Below are 21,379 nucleotides of genomic sequence, written 5' to 3'. Positions count from 1 at the left end.
AGAAACCGAGCTGAAGAGAGGTTAAGTAACTTGCCCAAGATTTTGCCATCAGTAGGTGGCAGAACTGGAATTTGAACTCAGCATATCTGACTTCAGAATCGGTATTCTTTTCATTATGCTATGTTGCTTTTCTATTTATTAATCATGGCCTGTGTAGTCTTGTTCTGTTTATCCATGCTTCTCCAGGAACTCCAGAAATTATGTTGATAATATTAGCCTTTTAAGGTAACACAGTCTATGAGACCTAAGACTTTATCAGTTTGTACAGATTAAAAATAGCATAGCTTTTTGAATATAGGGGTTATAGTAGATCCTATTTTGCACCTATTTTTACCCTTAAAGTGTTTATATTCTGCCACATAATAATTTGGTTTCTCTGCCTTTATAAAAAGAATTAAACTTGATCCTAAAGATAGCAATCTTGTTGGAGCCACTATGTTATATCTTCCTTTCTTTCTCTGTAAAATAGGGAAATAATCTCTACTTCTATTTCATTATGATGATAGCAGGAGCCAGTGAGCCAGAGTGGTTAGGCCTAGGCTTTGGAGTTAGACCACTTCCATCTGGGATATTATGAGGATTAAATGAGATAAAGCATGTAAAGCCCTTAGCTCTATGCTTGGCACATAGTGAATGCTCAATATATGTTGGTTACCACTGCTACCTATTGATTATTATGATTTTAAATACTGCTGTTAACAGTACCACTGCTGATACTGTACTGCTCTTGTGTCATACAGAGTGAAATAACATATTTAAGAGCTAATTGCTCCTGCTAAGAAAGGTGCTAGAAAAATCTAGGTGGTGAATAGGTAGTTTCATTTGGGAAAGATGAGAAGTTCTGGAGGTGGATATGGTGATGTTTGCACAACAATGTGAATGTACTAAATGTCACAAACTGTATGCTTACAAATGGTTACAGTGGTAAATTTTCTGTATACTATAATAAAAAATTATAGATGGGGTGAGTACAGTAACAGAAAATGGCATTGCTGTGCTCTCTTTTGAAGAATGTTGGAAAATGAGGAAGGCTCTGTGGAGATTTTCCAAGTGCCATTGTTTTCGTATCCACTGCATTCTGGGTAGGACTCAGGCCGGTGCTGGAGAAAGGCATAGGCAGCCTACCTTTGACATCCCTTAAAATTTTACTTCTGTTTCGGGTGCGCCCGGAGCCAGGCTTTTAATGAAGGGAAAGTTTGGTTTTGTTTTCATTTTGTTATCTTCCTTCAATAAAGATAAGATCCTCAAGTTATTTATCTTTACAGAGACCTCTTTTCAGAAGACTGAAGAGAGTAAGCATAGCTTTCTTTTTATCTGCCTCCTTTCCTTTTCTTACTCTGTCAGACATGTTTATTTAAGTGTCTCTGTTGAAGTGATCATCTGTCTGGCTGTTGTAGTGGAAGAGTGCAGGAGGTCTTGAGAATTCTGACTACAAGGAGTGTTGATGTATCCCTGAAACCTTTAGGATCCCTGTGATCCAGGGCCTGGCTCTCTGTGTGTGCAGGCAGGAGGTCCAGGCAGTTGTGGCTCAGATACAAGGGCACCCTGATGATGGAGGTGTGACAGACCAGTACTCTGACCACTCAGTAACCAGAGTTGTACATACACAAATATTTTAAGAAATTGGTTGATTTACGTTTCCATGCTTTTTATTTTATTTATATCTACATAATTTAGATATCCATTTTAGTAGGTACTTTCATCCCTAAGATGGAGTTGGAGTGGGAATTATTCAGAAAAATTACCAAAAGTTTTAGGTAAATTACTACCACGTTGGTCAGTAAAAACTCAGGATCATCATCATTGCAGTGGTATATATAGTTCTTTGGAAAGACTTGGATACCTTGACACTGACTGCTGAAAGAAGAATCAGTCTACTATGGGGAAGTAAAGTGGGAGAAAAAAGTGCATTTTCTCCTCAGAATTATAGAGCCAGTGGGGTGGGGGGAGGGCATGTATGCTGTTAAATGTGGTATGTGTGTTATGAGAAAACATGTATATAACAGTTGGCATAAAAATATAGGGTTTATTTAAGCTATTTAACTGATTATTCTTTATGGTACAAGTAAATACAAAAATCCCAATTTACTAGTGTTTTCTGTTCTTGGACACTAGCTTGGCTCTTAAGTTGTAATCTATTTGAAATAGATTAAATATTTCATATTTAATTCTGAGAGAAATCTGTGTATCTTATTCTAGGCATAAATAAACTATAGGTTATTAATGCGGGAAAGACAGACTACACTGAGATTAATAGATTACTTTGTTTTTATATGAAGTTCTAAAGAATGCCTTCCTTTTATTTAAAGAAATGTTGCAAGTATAAGTTTTTATACTGACTGACAAGTCAGCATCAAAATCAGAAGGATTATAACCTAAAATGTGCTTTTAGGGGGGTCAGAGTTTCACTTAACTATCCTAGGTATAAGTGCTAGATGTTATGATTTTGATTTAAACAGAAATAGGTCATTTTAAGTGATAAACTAATACAAACTCTTCCTAGCCTCTGGCTATGTAGCTGGTTCATCCCTGTTCTTATCTATAGGTGAGTAGAAAACAAAACAACTGGAAAATTCCATCACACTAGATTCATGGAACCTCTGAACAATGCTCATCATGAAGAAGTTGATTTATGATTCTGCCATTTTGCAGTGACACCCATGCTTGTGTTCTGTATTTTCTGTCACAGGGAGAGGAAGAGTTTGATATGCCTCAGCCCCCACATGGCCATGTCTTGCATCGCCACATGAGAACAATCCGTGAGGTTCGCACACTTGTCACCCGTGTCATCACAGATGTGTATTACGTGGATGGAACAGAAGTAGAAAGAAAAGTAACTGAGGTAATACATACTTTGGGTCTATTTGGCAAATTTCTTTCAGTAGAAAAATTTCCCCGGCGCTCCACTTCCACCCCTACTCGCCTTTCTTGTGCAACTAACTAGCCTCTTTGTTTCCCTTTATCTTGTTAGAAAGAGTGCGAAAGAACATGGATAAGAGGAGAGTCTTGAATTCTCTGTTTTTCCCAACCATGGGTTTACTGTTTGACCTTTGGCCATTTATTTTTAATCCTTGCAAACTCTTCATGAGGTTTAGAACTCCCTGCTTTACTCCATGTGTTTTCTCATTGTTTCTCACTGTTTTCTCACTCGTGTTTATGTTTATTCATTGTGTCCTTTCTTGGTCTCCATCCATGTGTGGTTATAGGTAGGAGATGCACCTTTATTTTTTAGTAGGATTCATTATGGACTCATTCCCAATGTTGGCAAAATATTGGCATTTATTCATTGTTATATTGGATAATGTTATATGCTGACTTTGCTTAGATCTCATACTGGCTGAAATTAAACAGATTTTGTATAATTAAAGATGTGGCACCATTCTCGGTACATATGTTAATTTCTGGGAACCATTTTATTAATTGATAAGAGGCATAGCTACTTACTTTCTTTCCTTTACTCAGGCACTTTTTAAAAAATCTGCCAGCTGAGCCATATAGGAAGTTGAGCTCAGGGAGAATTAAACTCTGGTATATAGTTTATTAAATGGAACATACTATTGCTGCTGTTCATTAATGGGCCGTTGTGGCCCTCGTGTCAGAAAGCATTTGACATTAGTTTGAGAAATTGTCTTGTATTCTTTATTTATTGGATATCAAAATCCCAGATGTTAATTCATCTTCAATTTTATGTTTGTGGAATTTTTTTCAATGTTACCACTATTTTGGAAAGATTGGGAACTTAGAGCAGCTTTAGAAAAGCAGTTTGCTTTCATGAACAGTTTTTGTAAATGTTGTAATCTAAAATGTTATACTCTAACATACTACTTGATGTGCTATTTTTTTTTAAGATTTTATTTATTAGCACAAGCAGGGGGAGTGGCAGGCAGAGGGAGAGGGAGAAGCAGGCTCCCCGCTGAACAGGGAGCCTGATGTGGGGCTTGATCCCAGGACCCCCAGGATTATGACCCAAGCTGAAGGCAGACCCTTAACTGCCTGAGCCACTCAGGCACCCAGTGTGGTGTTTTCTGAAGTATATTTCTGGAAGCAGCAGGTCTTTTAGATACTCTGAGGGGGGACAAATGTTCCATGGTCAAAGTTTGAGAAATACCAAATGGCTGTAAAAACTCCTGTCCCCCATGAAGATTCACAGTGCATATTACATTAAAGGCTCTAAGAAGTCCTTTATTAAAGATGTCTATTTTATTGTTTAATACAGAAGTTACCGAACTTATTTGACAATTGAACATTTTTTAAAATAGTACTTATTATATCCCTATGGAACATAGTTTGGGAAATGCTGCCATAATTAAATAGAGTAATAATAGCAACTAGCATTTTTGGAGTACTCACTATATGCCAGGCACTATTGTAAGGACTTTAAGTGATTTAACTTATTTAATCCTCACAACTAAGCTATGAGGTAGATGCTATTATCCCATTTTCTAGATGAAGAAACAGAGGCATAGTAAGTTAAAATAATTTATTTTAGGTTACATAGCTAATAAACAGAGGGACTAGAACTCATCCCACGCAGTCTAGATCCAGAGCCTGCATTCTTTTTTTTTTAAGATTTTATTTATTTATTTGAAAGAGAGCGAGCAAGAGAGGGAACACAAGCAGGGGGAGTGGGAGAGGGAGAAGCAGCCTCCCCGCTGAGCAGGGAGCCCGACGTGGGGCTTGATCCCAGGACCCTGGGATCATGACCTGAGCTGAAGGCAGACGCTTAACGACTGAGCCATCCATGCAGGCGCCCCCAGAGCCTGCATTCTTAACCACTACATTATGCTCATTTTCAAGAGTGAAAATGATGTATGCAAGATAAAGGCTTTCTAAATGAGGTCTAGAAAGCATTTGAGTTGGACACAGAAGATTTTAGATGTAGAGAGATAAGGGGGAAAGGCATTCCACATAGAAAGCTTGGTGAGTTAAGGCACAGAGTAAAGAGCACACAGGCATGAACAGTCTAGTTGGTAGGCAGCAAAAAAGATGCATGAAGGAGTGTGAAGGTTGAGGTCAGAGGATTCTGGGAACTTAACTTCCCTCATATCTTGTATCCTTTGCTTATTATCTTTGAGAAATTTTATTTGTTTATTTACCAGCAACTTCTTTTTTACTGTGTTTCCTAGTACTGTGGCAGGCCCTGGGACTATGAAGATTAAAAAAAAAAAAAGACTCCTGTTCTCTAGGAGCTTATACTTGACATGGCAGCAAATCCAAAACTTCTTGGTTGCTGCTATAGATAGGGTGGAAAGATGTGTTAGAAAGAGGGGACAGAACCTACCAGCTTACTCGAAGGTAGCTAAAATACTACTCAGAGGTTGTAGCACTCAAAAGTGTGGCAGATGACGTTGAGGGGTGGGGGAGAAGGACATTACAGACAGAATGAAAAGTTATGTAAATATGTAGATAGCATGGTATGCTTAATGAATATTTAGAAGCTCCATATAACACCAACAGTAGGGTAGGGAATGGTAGAGGATGCCATCAGGGTTGGTAAAGGCCCATAGTGTAAGGGCTTTTGTATACCACAGAGAAGAGTTTAGATTTTTATCTTTGGTGTGATGGGGAGCCTTGAACAAATTTTGGAGAAGAGAGTGGTGTGCTCAGATTTGTACGTGGGAAAGGTCAGATTAGCAGCAGTTTAACCGTGGATTGGAATGGGTTGAGGCATAGTTCAGATGAGAGGTAATGAGTGCCAGGTTAGGACAGTAGCAGTAGGGGCTGAGAGGAGAGATAAAGATACAAGAAATACATAGAGGGTGAAATTTTGATACACTATGGTGAATTCCTGAATGTGGGGGTTGAGGGAGAGGGAGGAATCTAACTTGGTGCCTGGGTTTTCTGCACTATGCAGCTAGATAGATGGTGGTACCACACACTGTGACAAAAAATGTAAATAGGACACTGGTTTGATAGAGAAGATCATTCAGTAAATATTTACCAAGGGTCTCTTGTGGCATGCACTGTGCTCAATTTGCGGGATATACCCAGGAAAAAAGATGGTGTTTCACCCTCTGTCTTAACAGGGCATCTGTAGTTTGGTAGAAGAGACACACAGGAAAACAAGTAAGCAAATACATTAAAAAGTTCTTAACAGACCAGCTTGGTGCCTGGGTCTAAGCCATTATGAGAGCAATGGCTTTGACTGCAGGACAGTTGCAAAGGCAGGTATAGCTGGTTACTGTTCCTGGGGCTTAATCTCCAACAGAGATATAGCCTGGCATCCCAGCCTTTTAGGCTGACCATGCCTCTCCTCATTTGCCATATCCAAGTGAAGAGATTGACTTCGGTTCCGGGCTCGTAACACCTGCTTTAGTCAGATGACGTTGGCAGATAATGAGACTTGAATCCAGCCAGAGCTGACAAGTTGGTGATAGGACACAGCTATTTGAGAAAGTCACGTTTATCACTGACACTTTTTAGAGGCGGTGCAGTTTCTGGTAAAGACCCTGAGGACAGATGGCTGAGGTAGAGGAAAAGGTTGATGGTGGTAATTAGATCAGGAACTTGGGAGTTGCTATAGAAGGGTCATATGATGGATATAAGCCACAGAGAATAGTGACAGAAGTAGGGATGGCCCGGGAAGGGAGGCTGTGAACCAGGAATTATGCTGTTCATCCATGAGAGTGAGTGGGTGGGAGGATGTTGGTAAGAGGGAGAGGAAAGTTTAACAGAATGGCAAATAGTAGCTTAGTAGGAGCAAGAGGTGGGGAGATAGAAATAGTCTGTTAATGGCAATGGGGAACAAGGTTGCCTCTTATCTCCAAACTCTTGAATTGGGGTTTGGTTGAGAAAAACCAGCCTCTGCAGAGAGCCGTAGGGGATGTGAGATGTACCGGGCATATCCAGGATTCATTCATCGAAGGCAAGGAAATGGAGAGAGGACGACATTGTGCTTTGGATGGGTTAAATTTCAGGTGTCCTTAGTACGTCCAAAGGGAAGAGTTTATTAGGTATTTGTATCTATGAGTTTGGAGCTGAGTCATCGTTGTGTTGTTGGTAGACAGGCAGGGATGAGTCTGGCAAGACTGGCCAGGGAAAGCACGGTAGAGTAAGAAAAGGGAATGAGAACAGTCCTGTGAAATACTATTTCTAAAGGATCAGACCAAAAAAGAGGAACCCCCAAAACAAGCACGTACAGAAGTAGCCAAAGAGGTGCAGTGAAAGTAAAAGTGACTTTGTAGATTCCAAGGGAGAGATTTTCAAGAAGGGAGTGGTCAAAAATAATTTAATTATCTTATAGCATTATTTAAATGTGTATGCATTGCATACTGTATGCCCAGAGAGGGGGTAGAGTCTGTCTTACAGGTCTCCATTTCTTCTCTGACGATCTGCACAATAATGCATGAACAGTCTAGACCAGGAAGGCAAATGTATAGCACCTGGGCTGTAATTCTCAGTCCTGTGCCCAGAGGGGACGTTACTGATTGGTCTGAGAACATTTTCACCTAAGCTTGGGAATTAGCCTCCAAGAGCTGCTTAAAACTGAGCTCCAGTTACCAGTCCGTCAAAGTCAGCAAGTGAGATAAAGTCAGTTTGACATTCTTGTCTTCTGTGATACTGCAACCTTGTATGTTTTACTACCTTTTTGGTTTTCATTTTTCTAAACAGTAACACCATTTTTAACCTATTTTTGCCTATAATTTTCTATTTCCTTTATCATTTATGGAAAAGTAATATAACTAATTTCAAAAAACATGTAATTTTATCCACTGCTGATCAAATACCCAGAAGGGCTCCTAACCACTCGTTTTCCTCATCTAACCTTCCTTCTTCCTTACTTCTCTTCTCCCAGACGGAAAATTGCCTCTGTTGTCTGGATTAGAATCCTTACTGTTTTCTCAGTAGCCAGAGGTTGTGAACTTGTCGAATAAAAAGATAATTTAACTTACTAGCTTATAATAGAGGTCTTTTTCTTTCCAATCCAGCATCACCTTTATTTATTTTTTATTGAGCTATAATATATTCCCTGTAGAATGCTCAGGTCTCAAATGTTCAGTTCAGTGGCTTTTGACAGTTGTGTGTAACCACTACTCAGAACGAGATACAGAACATTTCCATTATTCCAGAAAGTCTCCTGATTCCTGCCTTTCTGAATTGAAATTTCCATCTAGGATTTTTCAACCTCCACGTTAGCATGATGTCATTGTGGCTTCTTTTAAGCTTTTGTATCCATTTCTTTCTTGCAGGAGACTGAAGAGCCAATTGTAGAGTGTCAGGAATGTGAAACCGAAGTTTCCCCTTCACAGACTGGGGGCTCTTCAGGGGACCTGGGGGATATCAGCTCCTTCTCCTCCAAGGCATCCAGCTTACACCGCACGTCAAGTGGGACAAGCCTCTCAGCCATGCACAGCAGTGGCAGCTCAGGGAGAGGAGCCGGACCACTCAAAGGGAAAACCAGCGGGACAGAACCCGCAGATTTTGCCTTGCCCAGCTCCCGAGGAGGCCCAGGAAAACTGAGGTGCAGACAGGGTCTCCAGAGAGAGAGAGAGCTACAGTAGGGGCAGGGTTGCTGACATTTTAATATCACAGGAAAAAGGGAGCCATGGGAAATCCCCCCGTCCTCCAACTAGGATAACTCAAATTCTCTTCCTCCCCTTTTGTTCCTCTCCTATTTGGTTTTGCATGGGCGGTGGGGTGGAGCTCTGTGGGAGCTAGACTTCCAAGAAAATGTAGGAAAACAGGTGAGGGGACTTTGGGAATGCTGGCCTGGGCTGCTGCTGTCCCCATTTTATGTAGCCTACAAGTGTTTTGGTTGGGAGTACAAACAGTTTAGGCCAGTGACCCCAACTTGACACAGCCCTAGGTTTTTATTATCTGTTGCAGGTGTCTAGAGCCTGAAGTAGAAGAGAAGGCAGGGCAGAAATGGGTGTGCTGTTCTTGCGGGCAGCAGTAGGAGGCTTTGTCAGGAGGGACTAGACTTGCACAGAGGGGGATGTCCTTTTCTTGTTACCCTACACTCCCACTCCCTGGCTGATAGTTTTGGTGGTGGGTGTGCAGACCAGCTTCCTGCTGCCCTGGAGGGCTAGCGCATGTTGGCCTGGCATGTAGTGTAAGGGCTGGGGAGACTTTGTGAAGGAAGGACCCAATAGCAGGTGCTGTCAGACTAACCTGTCTTCATTCTCTAGTCCTAGAAAAGGGGTCAGTCAGACAGGGGCGCCAGTGTGTGAGGAGGATGGTGATGCAGGCCTTGGCATCAGACAGGGAGGGAAGGCTCCAGTCACGCCTCGTGGGCGCGGGCGAAGGGGCCGCCCGCCTTCTCGGACCACTGGAACCAGGTACCCGGGTAGTGTGAGATACACTTAGTCTATGACTTGTTCAGAAAAAAAAGGGAGTAGAGAGAAGAGAGGGGAGTAGAGAGTATGTGGGTGTCAGGAGGGACATGAGGGGTCCGCACTGACTGGGGAGCGGGCAGGGATCAGAGAGGCTACCAAGAGACCAGGCTTATGCCTGTGATGGGGTCCTCCAAGAACGGGCTGAGGAAGACCCATGGACAAAAGTGGGAAACTTGGTAGATAAGTACTTTTCTTAATTCTAACTGCCGCCTCCTATCTCTTATCTCTCATTAGAGAAACAGCTGTTCCTGGCCCTTTGGGCATAGAGGACATTTCACCCAGCATATCACCAGACGATAAATCCTTCACCCGTATTGTGCCCCGAGTGCCGGACTCCACCAGGCGAGCAGACGTGGGTGCTGGTGCTTTGCGTCGAAGTGACTCTCCAGAGATTCCTTTCCAGGCTGCTGCTGGCCCTTCTGATGGCTTAGATGCCTCCTCTCCAGGAAATAGCTTTGTGGGGCTCCGTGTTGTAGCCAAGTGGTCGTCCAATGGCTATTTTTACTCTGGGAAAATCACTCGTGATGTCGGAGCTGGGAAGTATAAATTGCTCTTTGATGATGGGTACGAGTGTGATGTTTTGGGCAAGGACATTCTGCTGTGTGACCCCATCCCTCTGGATACGGAAGTGACAGCCCTCTCCGAGGATGAGTATTTCAGTGCAGGTAATAAAGGGGAGTGGAGTCTGCTGGGGCAGTCTTCTCTCCAGTCAGTTATTATCAAGAGCACTCGCTTCAGCCTAACTGCTCTGCAGGGGTCTCCAAAGCCGAAAATGCCATTCCTACTACACTGGTTACTTTCAAACTGGCTTTTTTGTTTTCCTTGGTTGCTTTTTTTTTTAATGAGCTCACTTTGGTATAATATTCTAAATATACAGAGTACTGTGCGAAGTGCAAGAATACTGGGATAGCGTAGGGAGCTCCTGTCCACCCCTCACCCAGCTTCCTAGCTTTCCCTGTTGTCAGCATCTTCCATTAGCGTGATACAGTTGTCACAACTAAGAAACCAACCTTGACTCCTTACTAACTAAATTCCAGACTTTATTTGGATTTCACCAACTTGTGTATGTCCTTTTTCTGTTCCAGGATCCAGTCCATTAGCCCTCATGTGTCCTTTGAGATCCTTTGATCTGTGACAGTTTCTGAATCTTTTCGTTTTTTGTGACCTTGACAGTTTTGAGGGGTATACTGGTTAAGTATTTTGTAGAATGTCCCTCAGTTTGGGTTTGTCTCGTGTTTTGTTTGATTAGATCAGATTTAAGGATTTTGAAAAGACTGCTGTGGAGGTGAAGTGCCCTTCTTGTTACATCATACGGGGGAGAGAGGCCAGTGACATCCACAGGACATCACTGGTCTCGTTAACCTATATCCCTCGGTTAAAGTGTTTGCCAGGTTTGTCCACTGTAAAGTTAGTGTTTTTCCTTTTTTTTTTTTTTTTTTTAGATTTTATTTATTTATTTGACAGAGAGAGACAGTGAGAGAGGGAACACAAGCAGAGGGAGTGGGAGAGGGAGAAGCAGGCTTCCCGCCGAGCGGGGAGCCTGATGCGGGGCTTGATCCCAGGACCCTAGGATCATGACCCGAGCTGAAGGCAGACGCTTAATGACTGAGCCACCCAGGTGCCCTATGTTAGTGTTTTTCCTTTTCACCACTGAGACTTACATATAGCACCTGCCTTGCTGGGAATCTAGTGGGTGAGTGTGGCAGCTATATTGAGATACTTTTCTTAGGAAGAAGTTATTAGTACTGTGTTTTTGTGCCTGTCTGGGTTGAAAAATGCTACCTTTTTTTTTTTTTTTTTTTAAGTAGCCAGTTCCCTATAATGGTGATGGTGAGAGATTTATATTTGTTATGACTGTTTCATGTGCCAGTTCTTTGAATATATTGCCTCTTTTCTGTGAGCTAATTTGGATATAACATTGTTTCTGGAGATTGGAACATTGGGATATAATGGGCAACAGTGCATTGATGAAGTGTCTTCCGACTTTCTTGTGATGTAGGCTCCGGAGTAGTTGTTGTTTGCCCCTTTATTTCATTGTTAAACTTTACCTTCTAGCTCTGGATAACACTTAGCTTTGTGTGGCATCCATTAGTAGCACATGGATTTAGGTCTTTTATGACCTGTGGCTTATGTAGTTTGTATCACATGTATTCATTCTTCTTTTTCAGGTGTAAAGCTTATCTTGGAGGTCCTCTTAAGACAAAGAGACAGTCTATATCCAGGATGAATTACGGCATCAAGGGGTGGGGAGTCTGTGTCTCATTTATTGAGGCTGTTTACTAATGTCAGTGTTAGACTGCTTCTAGTTCTAGTAACTCTTTATCAGTGTGAAGTATATTTTTGCTTTGGGTTTCTTTGTCCTTTTGAAGGGGGTCTTTGTGATTTAGTTTCCTGATAGAGATTTAAGCCAGGAGATGAAGAAGCAAGGGGAAAGGGAGTGGTTGTGTGGTGTAGATAAAGAGAGAACCAAGGTCTACTTTCATGTCTGTATTTCTTTCTTTGGTGGCATATGCTCTGGGTTTCTTTTAGCCCTTCATTCAGGCACAGGCTAATGGGGGAAAACAAATGGACCCTTATAAAAGGTGTTCATGATAATGCCTTGTTTTTATCTTATATATGTGTTGTGTGTGTGTATACACATATATATATTGCACACGTGTGTAAATTGTTTATTGATAGGTAGAGGGAAGGAGTATGATCTTTTTCATAGGGTTGAGAATGGGTTTTACCCAAGATCACACTGCTTGGTGGTGGCAGAATGAGACCTAGGCTCAGGTCTCCTGAATTCCAGCCCTGATCCCTTTATACTCCACACTGTGTTCCTTCTAACCTAGAGGCCTTATCTTTAGGTTCTGAATCAGAGCAGGAAGTAGATAATAGGGAAAATTAGGCAGGAGAGGCAGAATTTATTTTTTCCTTTCTTTGCTCTGTATCTCTATTTTGATTTAGCCACACAGACACATGCTCTCTCAGAGTGATGTCATCTTTCACCTACAGCTTAACTCAAGAATTATCACTCAGCCTCCAAAGAAACCAAGAAGGAAAGGTTTAGTAAATTATAATCGGATTGTTAAGAAACCACATGTCGTTTCACTTCAAAAAGGAATTGAACTACTAACAACTCATAAAGGCTGGCTTTAGGAAGTTGTTTTATAATTAAAGGGTTCCTTCTGTTGAGAAACTTTCCATGTCCCAATCCCATGGTAGTAGCTACATACATTCCTAAGTGGTGTCTGGGCTTGACAGTTGGAATTTCTTTAAGTACTAACTTCAGCCCACTGTGGGACCTCTTAATGCCCTGACCCAAACCCCCTGTGCAGAGCCATTGTGAGTGGATGCCGAGCAACCTAAAACAATAGCAGCCTGCTCTTATGTTGTTCCCACCCAGGAGTGGTGAAAGGGCATAGGAAGGAGTCTGGAGAGCTATACTACAGCATTGAAAAAGAAGGCCAAAGGAAGTGGTACAAGCGAATGGCCGTCATCTTGTCCTTGGAGCAAGGAAACAGACTAAGGGAGCAGTATGGCCTTGGCCCATATGAAGCAGTAACACCCCTCACCAAGGCAGCAGATATCAGCTTGGGTAAGACCTTTGCTTCCTGAGAAACTGCCTCCGGGCCCCTGCTTTGTGGTGGGAGGAGTGAATTCTAGAGCAGTAAGCATGCTTCCCTAAATCTTACTGTTCCTGTGGTGTTTGAGATGCTGATGAGCTGCCGTTTTCTGGAGCCACTGCCTAGCTCTGTTTCCTTCCTGGGACAAGATAGTAAGTCCTCAGATTCTTCTGGCCTCCCCAGTTCTGCAGGGGGCCAGACATATTTCAGTCATGACTGAGACCGAAATGAAATGATGGTGGCTTGGAAAGAGGTTTCTGTCCCCGGGGGAGGTGGAGGAAAGGGTGTGGTGATCTCTAACTCAGGCTCTGCCCAGCTAATCTTGAAGAGCAGGGCCTCGGACCATGGGAGTTGACCAACCATTGGCTTATCCTATCCTAGACAATTTGGTGGAAGGGAAGCGGAAACGGCGCAGCAATGTCAGCTCCCCGGCCACCCCCACTGCCTCCAGCAGCAGCAGCACAACCCCTACCCGCAAGACCACAGAAAGCCCTCGTGCCTCCTCGGGAGTTCTCTCAGGCAAAAGAAAACTGATCACTTCTGAAGAGGAACGGTCCCCTGCCAAGCGAGGCCGGAAGTCTGCCACTGTGAGACCTGGTAAGTGCTCCCTTTTGCCTCATTCTCTCTTGGACCACTGTGGACTGCAGGGCCAGCTGCTGGGGAGCTGCAGCCTGATAAGGGGGGATGGCCCCTCTGTCCTGGCTACAAAGATGGGGTCCTACACAAGCCCTAGGTGGTACTTCACTGACTGCATCCACCTTTATGCATCTCCCAGCAGAGTCCAGTAGAGGTAGATAGGAGATGAGGTCTTGATTAGAAACATCCATTGACTTCTGAGTAGGTTCTAAGAGGGAAAGAAGTATTGAATTTAAGCAGATTCAAAATTGGTGCAATTGGTCTTAACATCTCTTCCTTTACCTTGGTACCATCTTCTACCTCAGGAGGCTCTGCTTCCCCCTCTCTTGCCCTCAGGGTCCTCTGGCTCTCCCAGATTTCCTATTGAAAGCTAGTACCTCACTCTGCATCTCCCCTCCTTGTACTGTTCCCCAAACAACTGCTTTCCAGTCCCTCATGCTTCATATTAACAGGAATTTATCCATCTCTGTTTACAGAGCCTCTGCTATGATTCATTCACAGCCATTGGGGTTCTAGAGACACAGGGGTAAAGTCTTCAGTGTCTGCCCTGAGGGAGCCCTCTCAGTGCAGCAAACTGAAGGACTTCGTTGATTGTTACATTGTCCTGGCACCAGAACTTTTGTTTGCTATGTATTTGGGTTGTGTCCTCTCCATATCTGTCTCACGCTTCTGTTGTTTTCAGGTTACGTGAGGCATGGAACTGAGTGCTTCACACATACCACCTCAAATAATCCCTATGAGGTATAGGTGCTAGAATTCATTTTCCCATTGAAGAATCTGAGGCACAGCAAAGTGGGCTAACTTTCCCAAGGTGACCTAGTAATCCAGAATTCACACTCAGGCAGTTTGACTTTCAAGTCCAGGCTTATACATGCTACAGCAGACTGTTCTCCTCCTGCTGGTTTTGTTTTAGGGAGGCATGATCTGTCTGTCATCTTAGCCTCCTAATGAGACTATGATTCCGCTTCTCCAAATCAGGTATTTGTTTTCTTTTTGAGGACTTATTGGGGCACTCCTAGCATGGGTGTTCTGGGAGTCCTGGGTTGGCTGGTTCACTCACCCACCCCCAGGGGTTGGAAACTCGTACAGTTGAAGCAGGCTGGTTTGATGGAGCTCCATCAGCGTGTAAGAACACTTTATTACCAAGTATTCTGTGCACCATTGTGGTGAGGGTCAGGGATAGGGTGGGAGTATCTGCCAGGGACATTTCTCGGTAATAAAAAAAGTGGGCTTTTTGTTGTTGTCTGTTTTTAAGGGCTGTTTCAAAATATCACATATCCTGGGGAATTCCAAGCACTGGGCAGAGAAAGTGGGCAGAAGATTTCCAAATATTTTTTCATTCTTACCTAAGCTTTGTTTTAGAACCACCACTTTCTTCATATGATCTCAGAAGTATTTGGCTTTGCTGTATAAAAACAATACTAATTGATTTTTATTTAATCATGTATACATCATCATGACTGTAAAATTTAAATACATTAAATTTCTCTACACTGTAAATTGGGTCCTAGGTTATTGAGTCCTAGGTTAATGGTCTTTGGTCAGTAGCTCAAAAAAGTTGATCAGGACACTGCCTACCCATCCCGTTGTGCCCAGGCGGTGGTCTGTAGCCTTCTAGTAACTGTGTTCTGTCCTTTCCAGGGGCGGTGGGGGCAGGAGAGTTTGTGAGCCCCTGTGAGAGTGGAGACAACATGGGTGAACCCTCTGCCCTAGAAGAGCAGAGAGGGCCTTTGCCCCTCAACAAGACCTTGTTTTTGGGCTATGCTTTTCTTCTCACCATGGCCACAACCAGTGACAAGTTGGCCAGTCGCTCCAAACTGCCGGACGGTCCTACAGGAAGCAGTGAGGAAGAGGAGGGTAAGTCCCTAGGAAGCCCTGGGGGCTCTGACACTTGGGCATTTTCTTCCTTTCCATTCACTTTATGAGCCTGTAAAGGAAGCAGTGCCAGTGGCATCTGGGATCTTGGTCAGGGAAAATGAACGAGCCCTGCTTCTTGATTTACAGACTGTTTCCACAAAACTCCTCTTGGTGATTCCTCAAAACAACATTGTGAGGCAGGTGGGAGATAGATCTTATCATCCACTTTACAGATGAGGAAACAAGCTTGGAGAGGTTAAATAATTACTTTTTTCTGCAATAATGGTAGACTTGGGACTAGAACCCCTGTTCGTTTTATCCTACTACAGTCATCCAGATCTGTCAAGTTTCTGAATGCCCTGCTGCTTTCCCATCTGTGTTCTAGGGGCAACTGCTAGAGCAAACCCACGTCGGGGCTTAAGTTCAGTCTCTTGAGGTCTGAGCACAAGACTGAGAATGTAGGGTGCCCAGAGCCCTAGGGTCATTACAGAGAAACAGCTTCTAAACCTTTTCGACTCTTGTACCTCTCTTCAACCTTAAACTACATCTATATATTGCATTTCTACATTGTCTGTTACATAGGGTTTGAGTGAAGGCTGTAGTGGGGAGAGGTAAAAATTGTTTCAACTGTCTAAAGAGTGTGCTCTAGGGAAGAAAATGGTCACATACAAACGTATGCACTATGAAGTGACTCAACAGCATCCAGATGTTTGTGTGAAAGCTAAAGGTCCAGATGGGATGGTGTTCTGCAGGTTAGAGTTGAATCTTGCAAGAGGCAATTGAATCAGGGACCACGGTTATCATAAAATAGCAGCATTGCAGATCTGTGATGGTTGGCATTTCAGGTGTGTGATGACTCTTTGCTAACTAACCCAAACTCTATCTCACCAACCGTAGCCATGTGGAGGTCTGTAGGGACGTAGGAGGGGTGGTTGGGGAGTTGCAGTTAGGGTTTATGCTGTTTGGAAGGTGCATAAACAGAGTGATTGGTTAAGAGTGGCTCTGGCATGCGGGAGCAGGTGTGGTATGTGTGGGGTTTCAAGGTTAAGTGTGCACCCAGCCTTTTTTGTCAGAATTGAGATGAGTATCATTGGAGATAAGGTATATGAAGAGTTTCCTAGCCAAGAGTGTAGTTTCACTTTGATCATAATGAGTCCCTTGAGGATTGTGTGAAATGTGTTGTGGCATCAAAACAGTGTTTGTGGTCTTGTTTTCTTTTGCTTTTACAGTGTTGCTAGACTCTGGACCTTCCTTATTCTCCAACACACTCCTAGCCCTTCACTAGACCAGGACTTCATAAGGCAATTCTGTAGATGTTTTATTGGTGGGTTGGTACAGCATGGTCAAGAAAGCCAGCTTTGGTATGAGATGCAGATGGTCCACTTCCTTAAAAATCTGTGACCCTGTGTGAGATTAATAAGCTCAGCTCATAAAAATTCCCTCCATTGCTGAGATATCAAATGTTTTTAATCTCAACCTTGTAACCAAAAAGTGAGGGGAGGTAGGCCTTGTCTAAATGAGGAAACTGGGCATTTTTTAGGGAGATTTCTAGGTTTCTTTTTATTTTAAAGATTTTATTTATTTGACAGAAAGAGCACAAGTCGGGGAGCAGCACACAGAGGGAGAGGCAGGGCTAAGCAGGGAGCCCGATGCAGGGCTGGATACCAGGACCCTGAGATCGTGACCTGAGCCAAAGGCAGATGCTTAACCGAATGAGCCACCCAGGTGCCCTGATTTCCAGGTTTCTTATGGAAAATGTGGTTATAGTGAACATGTCTGTTTTATGTTGCTCCTTTATCATTGGACATTGCCCAACAGTACCAAAGTCCTTGATATTTTTGGCATGTTGACTGTCCCTCAATCTCAAGAAGCCCGAAGACATTTTTACTTAAACAGTCTCCTAACAATATTAACAGTTTTCAAGAAAAATGGGAATTTCTTAGATGCTGCTTTAGATCAGGAGCTCATAAAATATTTTAATCCATTTAATGAGACCTATTTATTAATGAATTAAGAATATGGCACCTGGTATTGTTGGGAGGCATACCATCAGGGACCTATCAGCCATGGGGATTTGATTCTACAGTTGGGTTCATTTAGTACCTTTGTCCTTGATTTAGATGATGGAATTAAAAACCTGTTCATTTTAGCCTCTGGTGGGGCAGGGCCACTCATAAGCTGCAAAAAAGAAAATTAAATCCAAAATAAGAAAAAGTAGAGGAGTGGACTACTGCCTAGGTGGGGTAATATTTGATTACACAGATGCAAGGAAATATAACTGGGGATTAAAATCTAAATAGGTCAGGACTAGAAACAGACCTGGATTAAGCAGACATAACATTGAAGTTTTGGGAAAAAGGACCATGCGAGGCCTTGGCAGTAGCTCAGCAGTAGAGTGTTGGTACTAAAAATTGTGACGAGGTATATTGAGATGGATCAACAGGATGTGGTGACAAGACTGAGAAACAGTCCTGCTATATTTTGAGTTTTTTACAACCATTTAGAGTTTCCAGTTTGAGTCTCATTTTAAGAGGAACATGGAGGATGCTTGGTCAAGAGAAGAGCAATGAAGGTGAATGGGCTGGCCAGTCAGACCTACCCGGAGGTGTAGAGGCCTGAGTGTGGGGCACCCTGCACTTCCAGGCAGCTCCAGCAGGCAGGGAGGGCACCACAGGGCTGGCCTCTCTGCCAGGGGTCTGCTGTGCCGGCGTTTACCACTGGGCATGAGGGGGATGGGGAGTGGTCCTGGCACTGAACTCTTATGAAATTGGTTGGGTTTTTTATTTGTGATAAGTTCATTAGAACTTAATTTCTCAGAAGTCCTAATTAACTAAAATCTCTAATGTCTTGCTTTTTTCTTTTCTTTTTTTAATGTGTTATTTATATATGAGAGGAGCAGATATTTGGTCAAAAGAAGCAATTTCTAATTGCCTAGGGTCATTACAGCTTCAGCCTCATCTCTCATAACTTCTACTTCACCCTCAAGACTGTAATGCAGTCATTGATGTTCAGTGTCCTGAGGTACTTCAAGATCATCAAAGGTAGATAGTTTTCAATAAAAAGGTTGAAATAGGATTTTTCTGGCTAACCTTCACTTAACCAGTTACATTTTAGAAACCCTAATTACTTTGAGCATTCTGGTTCATCAAAGTTTTAGTGTATAGGGGGTAAAAATGCTGATGAAGGGGGAGTTTGAAGGCTTTGTTAGAAAAAGTGCTTAATCAGCTACTCTTCGTCTCCACAAGCCGGCAGAATTAGAGGAAATGGGCGTAGTTTGCAGGAGAGATTGAGGGTAGACCTAAGGGACAGCGTCCTGATGGTAAGGGTTACTCAAATTGGAATACCTCACCATGGGAACTGGTTGTGTGTCCATCCCTGTTAACAGTCCCATGACTCAGTATAGAAATCTTTGATGTTTTTAGGTCTAGGACCCACCCCATTTCTCATCTTCCCCACCCCTTCTGCTTTTATCCCTTCTTTTGGCAGGATTTTGTAATCCTCATGACAGAGCTCTTTCTGACCCATGGGAAAGCCTTTGATCGGTCTGTCTTTGGGATATAGTACTATAGAGATAGTCGGGGGGGGAGTGTAAAAGGAGGCAGTAAGAAGCAGGCTTAAAGGAGCGAGCGAATAAGAAACCAACTAGTAATTATGATCTTGGTTATCTGTTTTTTTAAATAGAATTTTTAGAAATTCCTCCTTTCAACAAGCAGTATACAGAATCCCAGCTTCGAGCAGGAGCTGGCTATATTCTTGAAGACTTCAATGAAGCCCAGGTGAGGAGTTTCGTGTCGCTTCCTGGAGGGGAGGGGTGAGAAGAGCCTGACAGGGAGGGGATGGGGAGGTTGGGTACACCAGGTAGACAGTTCAGGCACTGGGAAACCGCTACAAGGTTTTGCATGAAACAGAATTTTTACTTGTGTGTAAGGAGGAGAGATTAGAACCCTTGTTTGTTAAAGGCTGTCGTTATGTTTCTGGGACAAAAGCAGATTAAAATTTGTGTTTAATAGTAAATCCCTATTAAATCCCTATAAAATCCCTATAAAAATTAATTAATTAATCAGTGTCGCTGATTCTCAGCCTGGAAGGTTGAATACCTGCGATTGTGTTGTCCCTTAAGGGTTCAGGCCCCCAGAAAAACCTGCAGTTGAGGCAGGGAGAGTATCTAGGGAAGTCACTTGGGCCTTTCATTGAGAAAGGAAGCGTTGGGCAGAAGGATAGGCTCAACCCCATTTTGGGTAGTATTTGGAAGTGTTCAGATCTGTTCCCTGCGACTCAGGGGTGCTCTTCAGGGGCTTTCTATAGAAGTCACCAGACCCGTTGGTTCTGTTCCTTTTCTTCCAGTGTAATACAGCCTACCAGTGTCTCCTAATTGCGGATCAGCACTGTCGAACCCGGAAGTATTTCCTGTGCCTTGCCAGTGGGATTCCTTGTGTGTCTCATGTCTGGGTCCATGATAGTTGCCATGCCAACCAACTCCAGAATTACCGCAATTATTTGCTGCCTGCTGGGTACAGCCTTGAGGAGCAAAGAATTCTGGATTGGTGAGTATTTGAGAGCCCATCTAGGATGGTAGGGAGGAAGACAGCATGCTCTTGGTGGGGGAGAATCTAGGTGAGAGTATTTCTAGAAACTAGAATCGTCATAGGATAAATTAGAGAATTTGAGTGAGTTCATTTCAGCAGTTCATCTAGTTTATGTTCCTGAGGTATCCTGGTTAAGGACCTTTTTGAAAAGGTGTGAGGATTTCCATGTAGGTTTAGTAGCCTCGACCTTTAAGGTTAAGGGACTAAGTTTTAAGCAAGGCATTTTATTGTCAGTCCCCGGACGGAACTGGACAGCAGAACTGCTGAATTAGAAGGCTAGGATCCCAGAGAATACACATGATTCACAGGAGAGAAGGGGAGTGGTGCCCTAATGCAAGGCTTTGGAAAACATTCACAGGTGCCAAAGTCCCTTTGCAGAAGGGCTCTTGTTGGATGTCATCTGTCATGCTAAGGTCTTTTCCAATTCCAAGGTGCTGTGTCTCTGACTCCTCCGTAGGCAACCCCGTGAAAACCCTTTCCACAATCTGAAGGTACTCTTGGTGTCAGACCAACAGCAGAACTTCCTGGAGCTCTGGTCTGAGATCCTCATGACGGGGGGGGCAGCCTCCGTGAAGCAGCACCATTCAAGTGCCCATAACAAAGGTACCTGGAAAGTGTGTGTGGTGTTATTGCTTCAAGGATGTCCTTAGACCCATAGGTGTTAGGCCTTGTGGTCTCATTGGTTGACATTATCCATGTTTCTAAGAGAAGAAAGGTACCACACCTTCAAGAGGTGAGCCACTAGGAGTGAGGCACTGGGCTGTTGATGCTTCTATTGGTGTCCAGTGGTGTATCTATATCTATAAGGTTAGCATATAGTGATTATAACTTTTCATTTTTGGTTGTGATCAGTACCACTGTTTGACATAAAAGGCTTCAGTTTGGGCACAATGCGACATACTGGCTAGGAAGCACATCTTTTTTAATGGAAGGCTAAATTGAGTCTCCTCTCCTCCCTCACCTTCCCCTGCTTCCTGCAGATATTGCGTTAGGGGTATTTGACGTGGTGGTGACGGATCCCTCATGCCCAGCCTCGGTGCTGAAGTGTGCTGAAGCTTTGCAGCTGCCTGTGGTGTCACAAGAGTGGGTGATCCAGTGCCTCATTGTTGGGGAGAGAATTGGATTCAAGCAGCATCCAAAATATAAACATGATTATGTTTCTCACTAAGGATACTTGGTCTTAATGATTTTATTCCCTGCTGTTGTGGAGATTGTGTTTTAACCAGGTTTTAAATGTGTCTTGTGTGTAACTGGACTCCTTGCATGGATCTTGTATATAGTTTTATTTGATGGACTTTTATGATAAAATAAATGTTGAATCTCTTTGGTTGTAATAACTGGGATTTCTTCATCCATT

General features: G+C 43.1%; 2 protein-coding genes across 6 annotated transcripts in view; one reads left to right on the top strand and one right to left on the bottom strand.

Moving 5' to 3' along the window:
* The window catches only part of TP53BP1 (tumor protein p53 binding protein 1), a 95,827-nt gene extending 74,471 nt beyond the window's left edge, over nt 1-21,356 (top strand). For 3 of the 5 annotated variants that reach the window (XM_027571737.1, XM_027571740.2, XM_027571739.2), the window contains 11 exons: nt 2,690-2,842; nt 8,190-8,461; nt 9,129-9,278; nt 9,570-10,000; nt 12,724-12,915; nt 13,325-13,540; nt 15,221-15,436; nt 19,118-19,212; nt 19,781-19,980; nt 20,480-20,625; nt 21,003-21,356. In XM_027571737.1, coding sequence (XP_027427538.1) covers nt 2,690-2,842; nt 8,190-8,461; nt 9,129-9,278; nt 9,570-10,000; nt 12,724-12,915; nt 13,325-13,540; nt 15,221-15,436; nt 19,118-19,212; nt 19,781-19,980; nt 20,480-20,625; nt 21,003-21,190 — 2,259 coding nt within the window. In that variant the 3' untranslated portion in view covers nt 21,191-21,356. Of the gene's footprint in view, nt 1-2,689; nt 2,843-8,189; nt 8,462-9,128; nt 9,279-9,569; nt 10,001-12,723; nt 12,916-13,324; nt 13,541-15,220; nt 15,437-19,117; nt 19,213-19,780; nt 19,981-20,453; nt 20,626-21,002 lie in introns of all 5 variants that reach the window. The other 2 variants (XR_003515876.1, XM_027571738.1) reach the window with 2 other exon arrangements.
* TUBGCP4 (tubulin gamma complex associated protein 4) overlaps nt 13,572-21,379 on the bottom strand; it is a 50,408-nt gene continuing 42,600 nt past the window's right edge. Inside the window, exon 19 of the transcript XR_003515879.1 lies at nt 13,572-13,787. The gene's annotated coding sequence lies outside the window, so the exon portion shown is untranslated. The remainder of the gene's footprint in view (nt 13,788-21,379) is intronic.

This window comes from Zalophus californianus, chromosome 6 (assembly GCF_009762305.2).
Source record: "Zalophus californianus isolate mZalCal1 chromosome 6, mZalCal1.pri.v2, whole genome shotgun sequence".
Lineage (NCBI taxonomy): Eukaryota > Metazoa > Chordata > Mammalia > Carnivora > Otariidae > Zalophus > Zalophus californianus.
The sequence above is the reverse complement of the archived record's forward strand: the minus strand, read 5'-3'. Positions and strand labels throughout refer to the sequence as shown.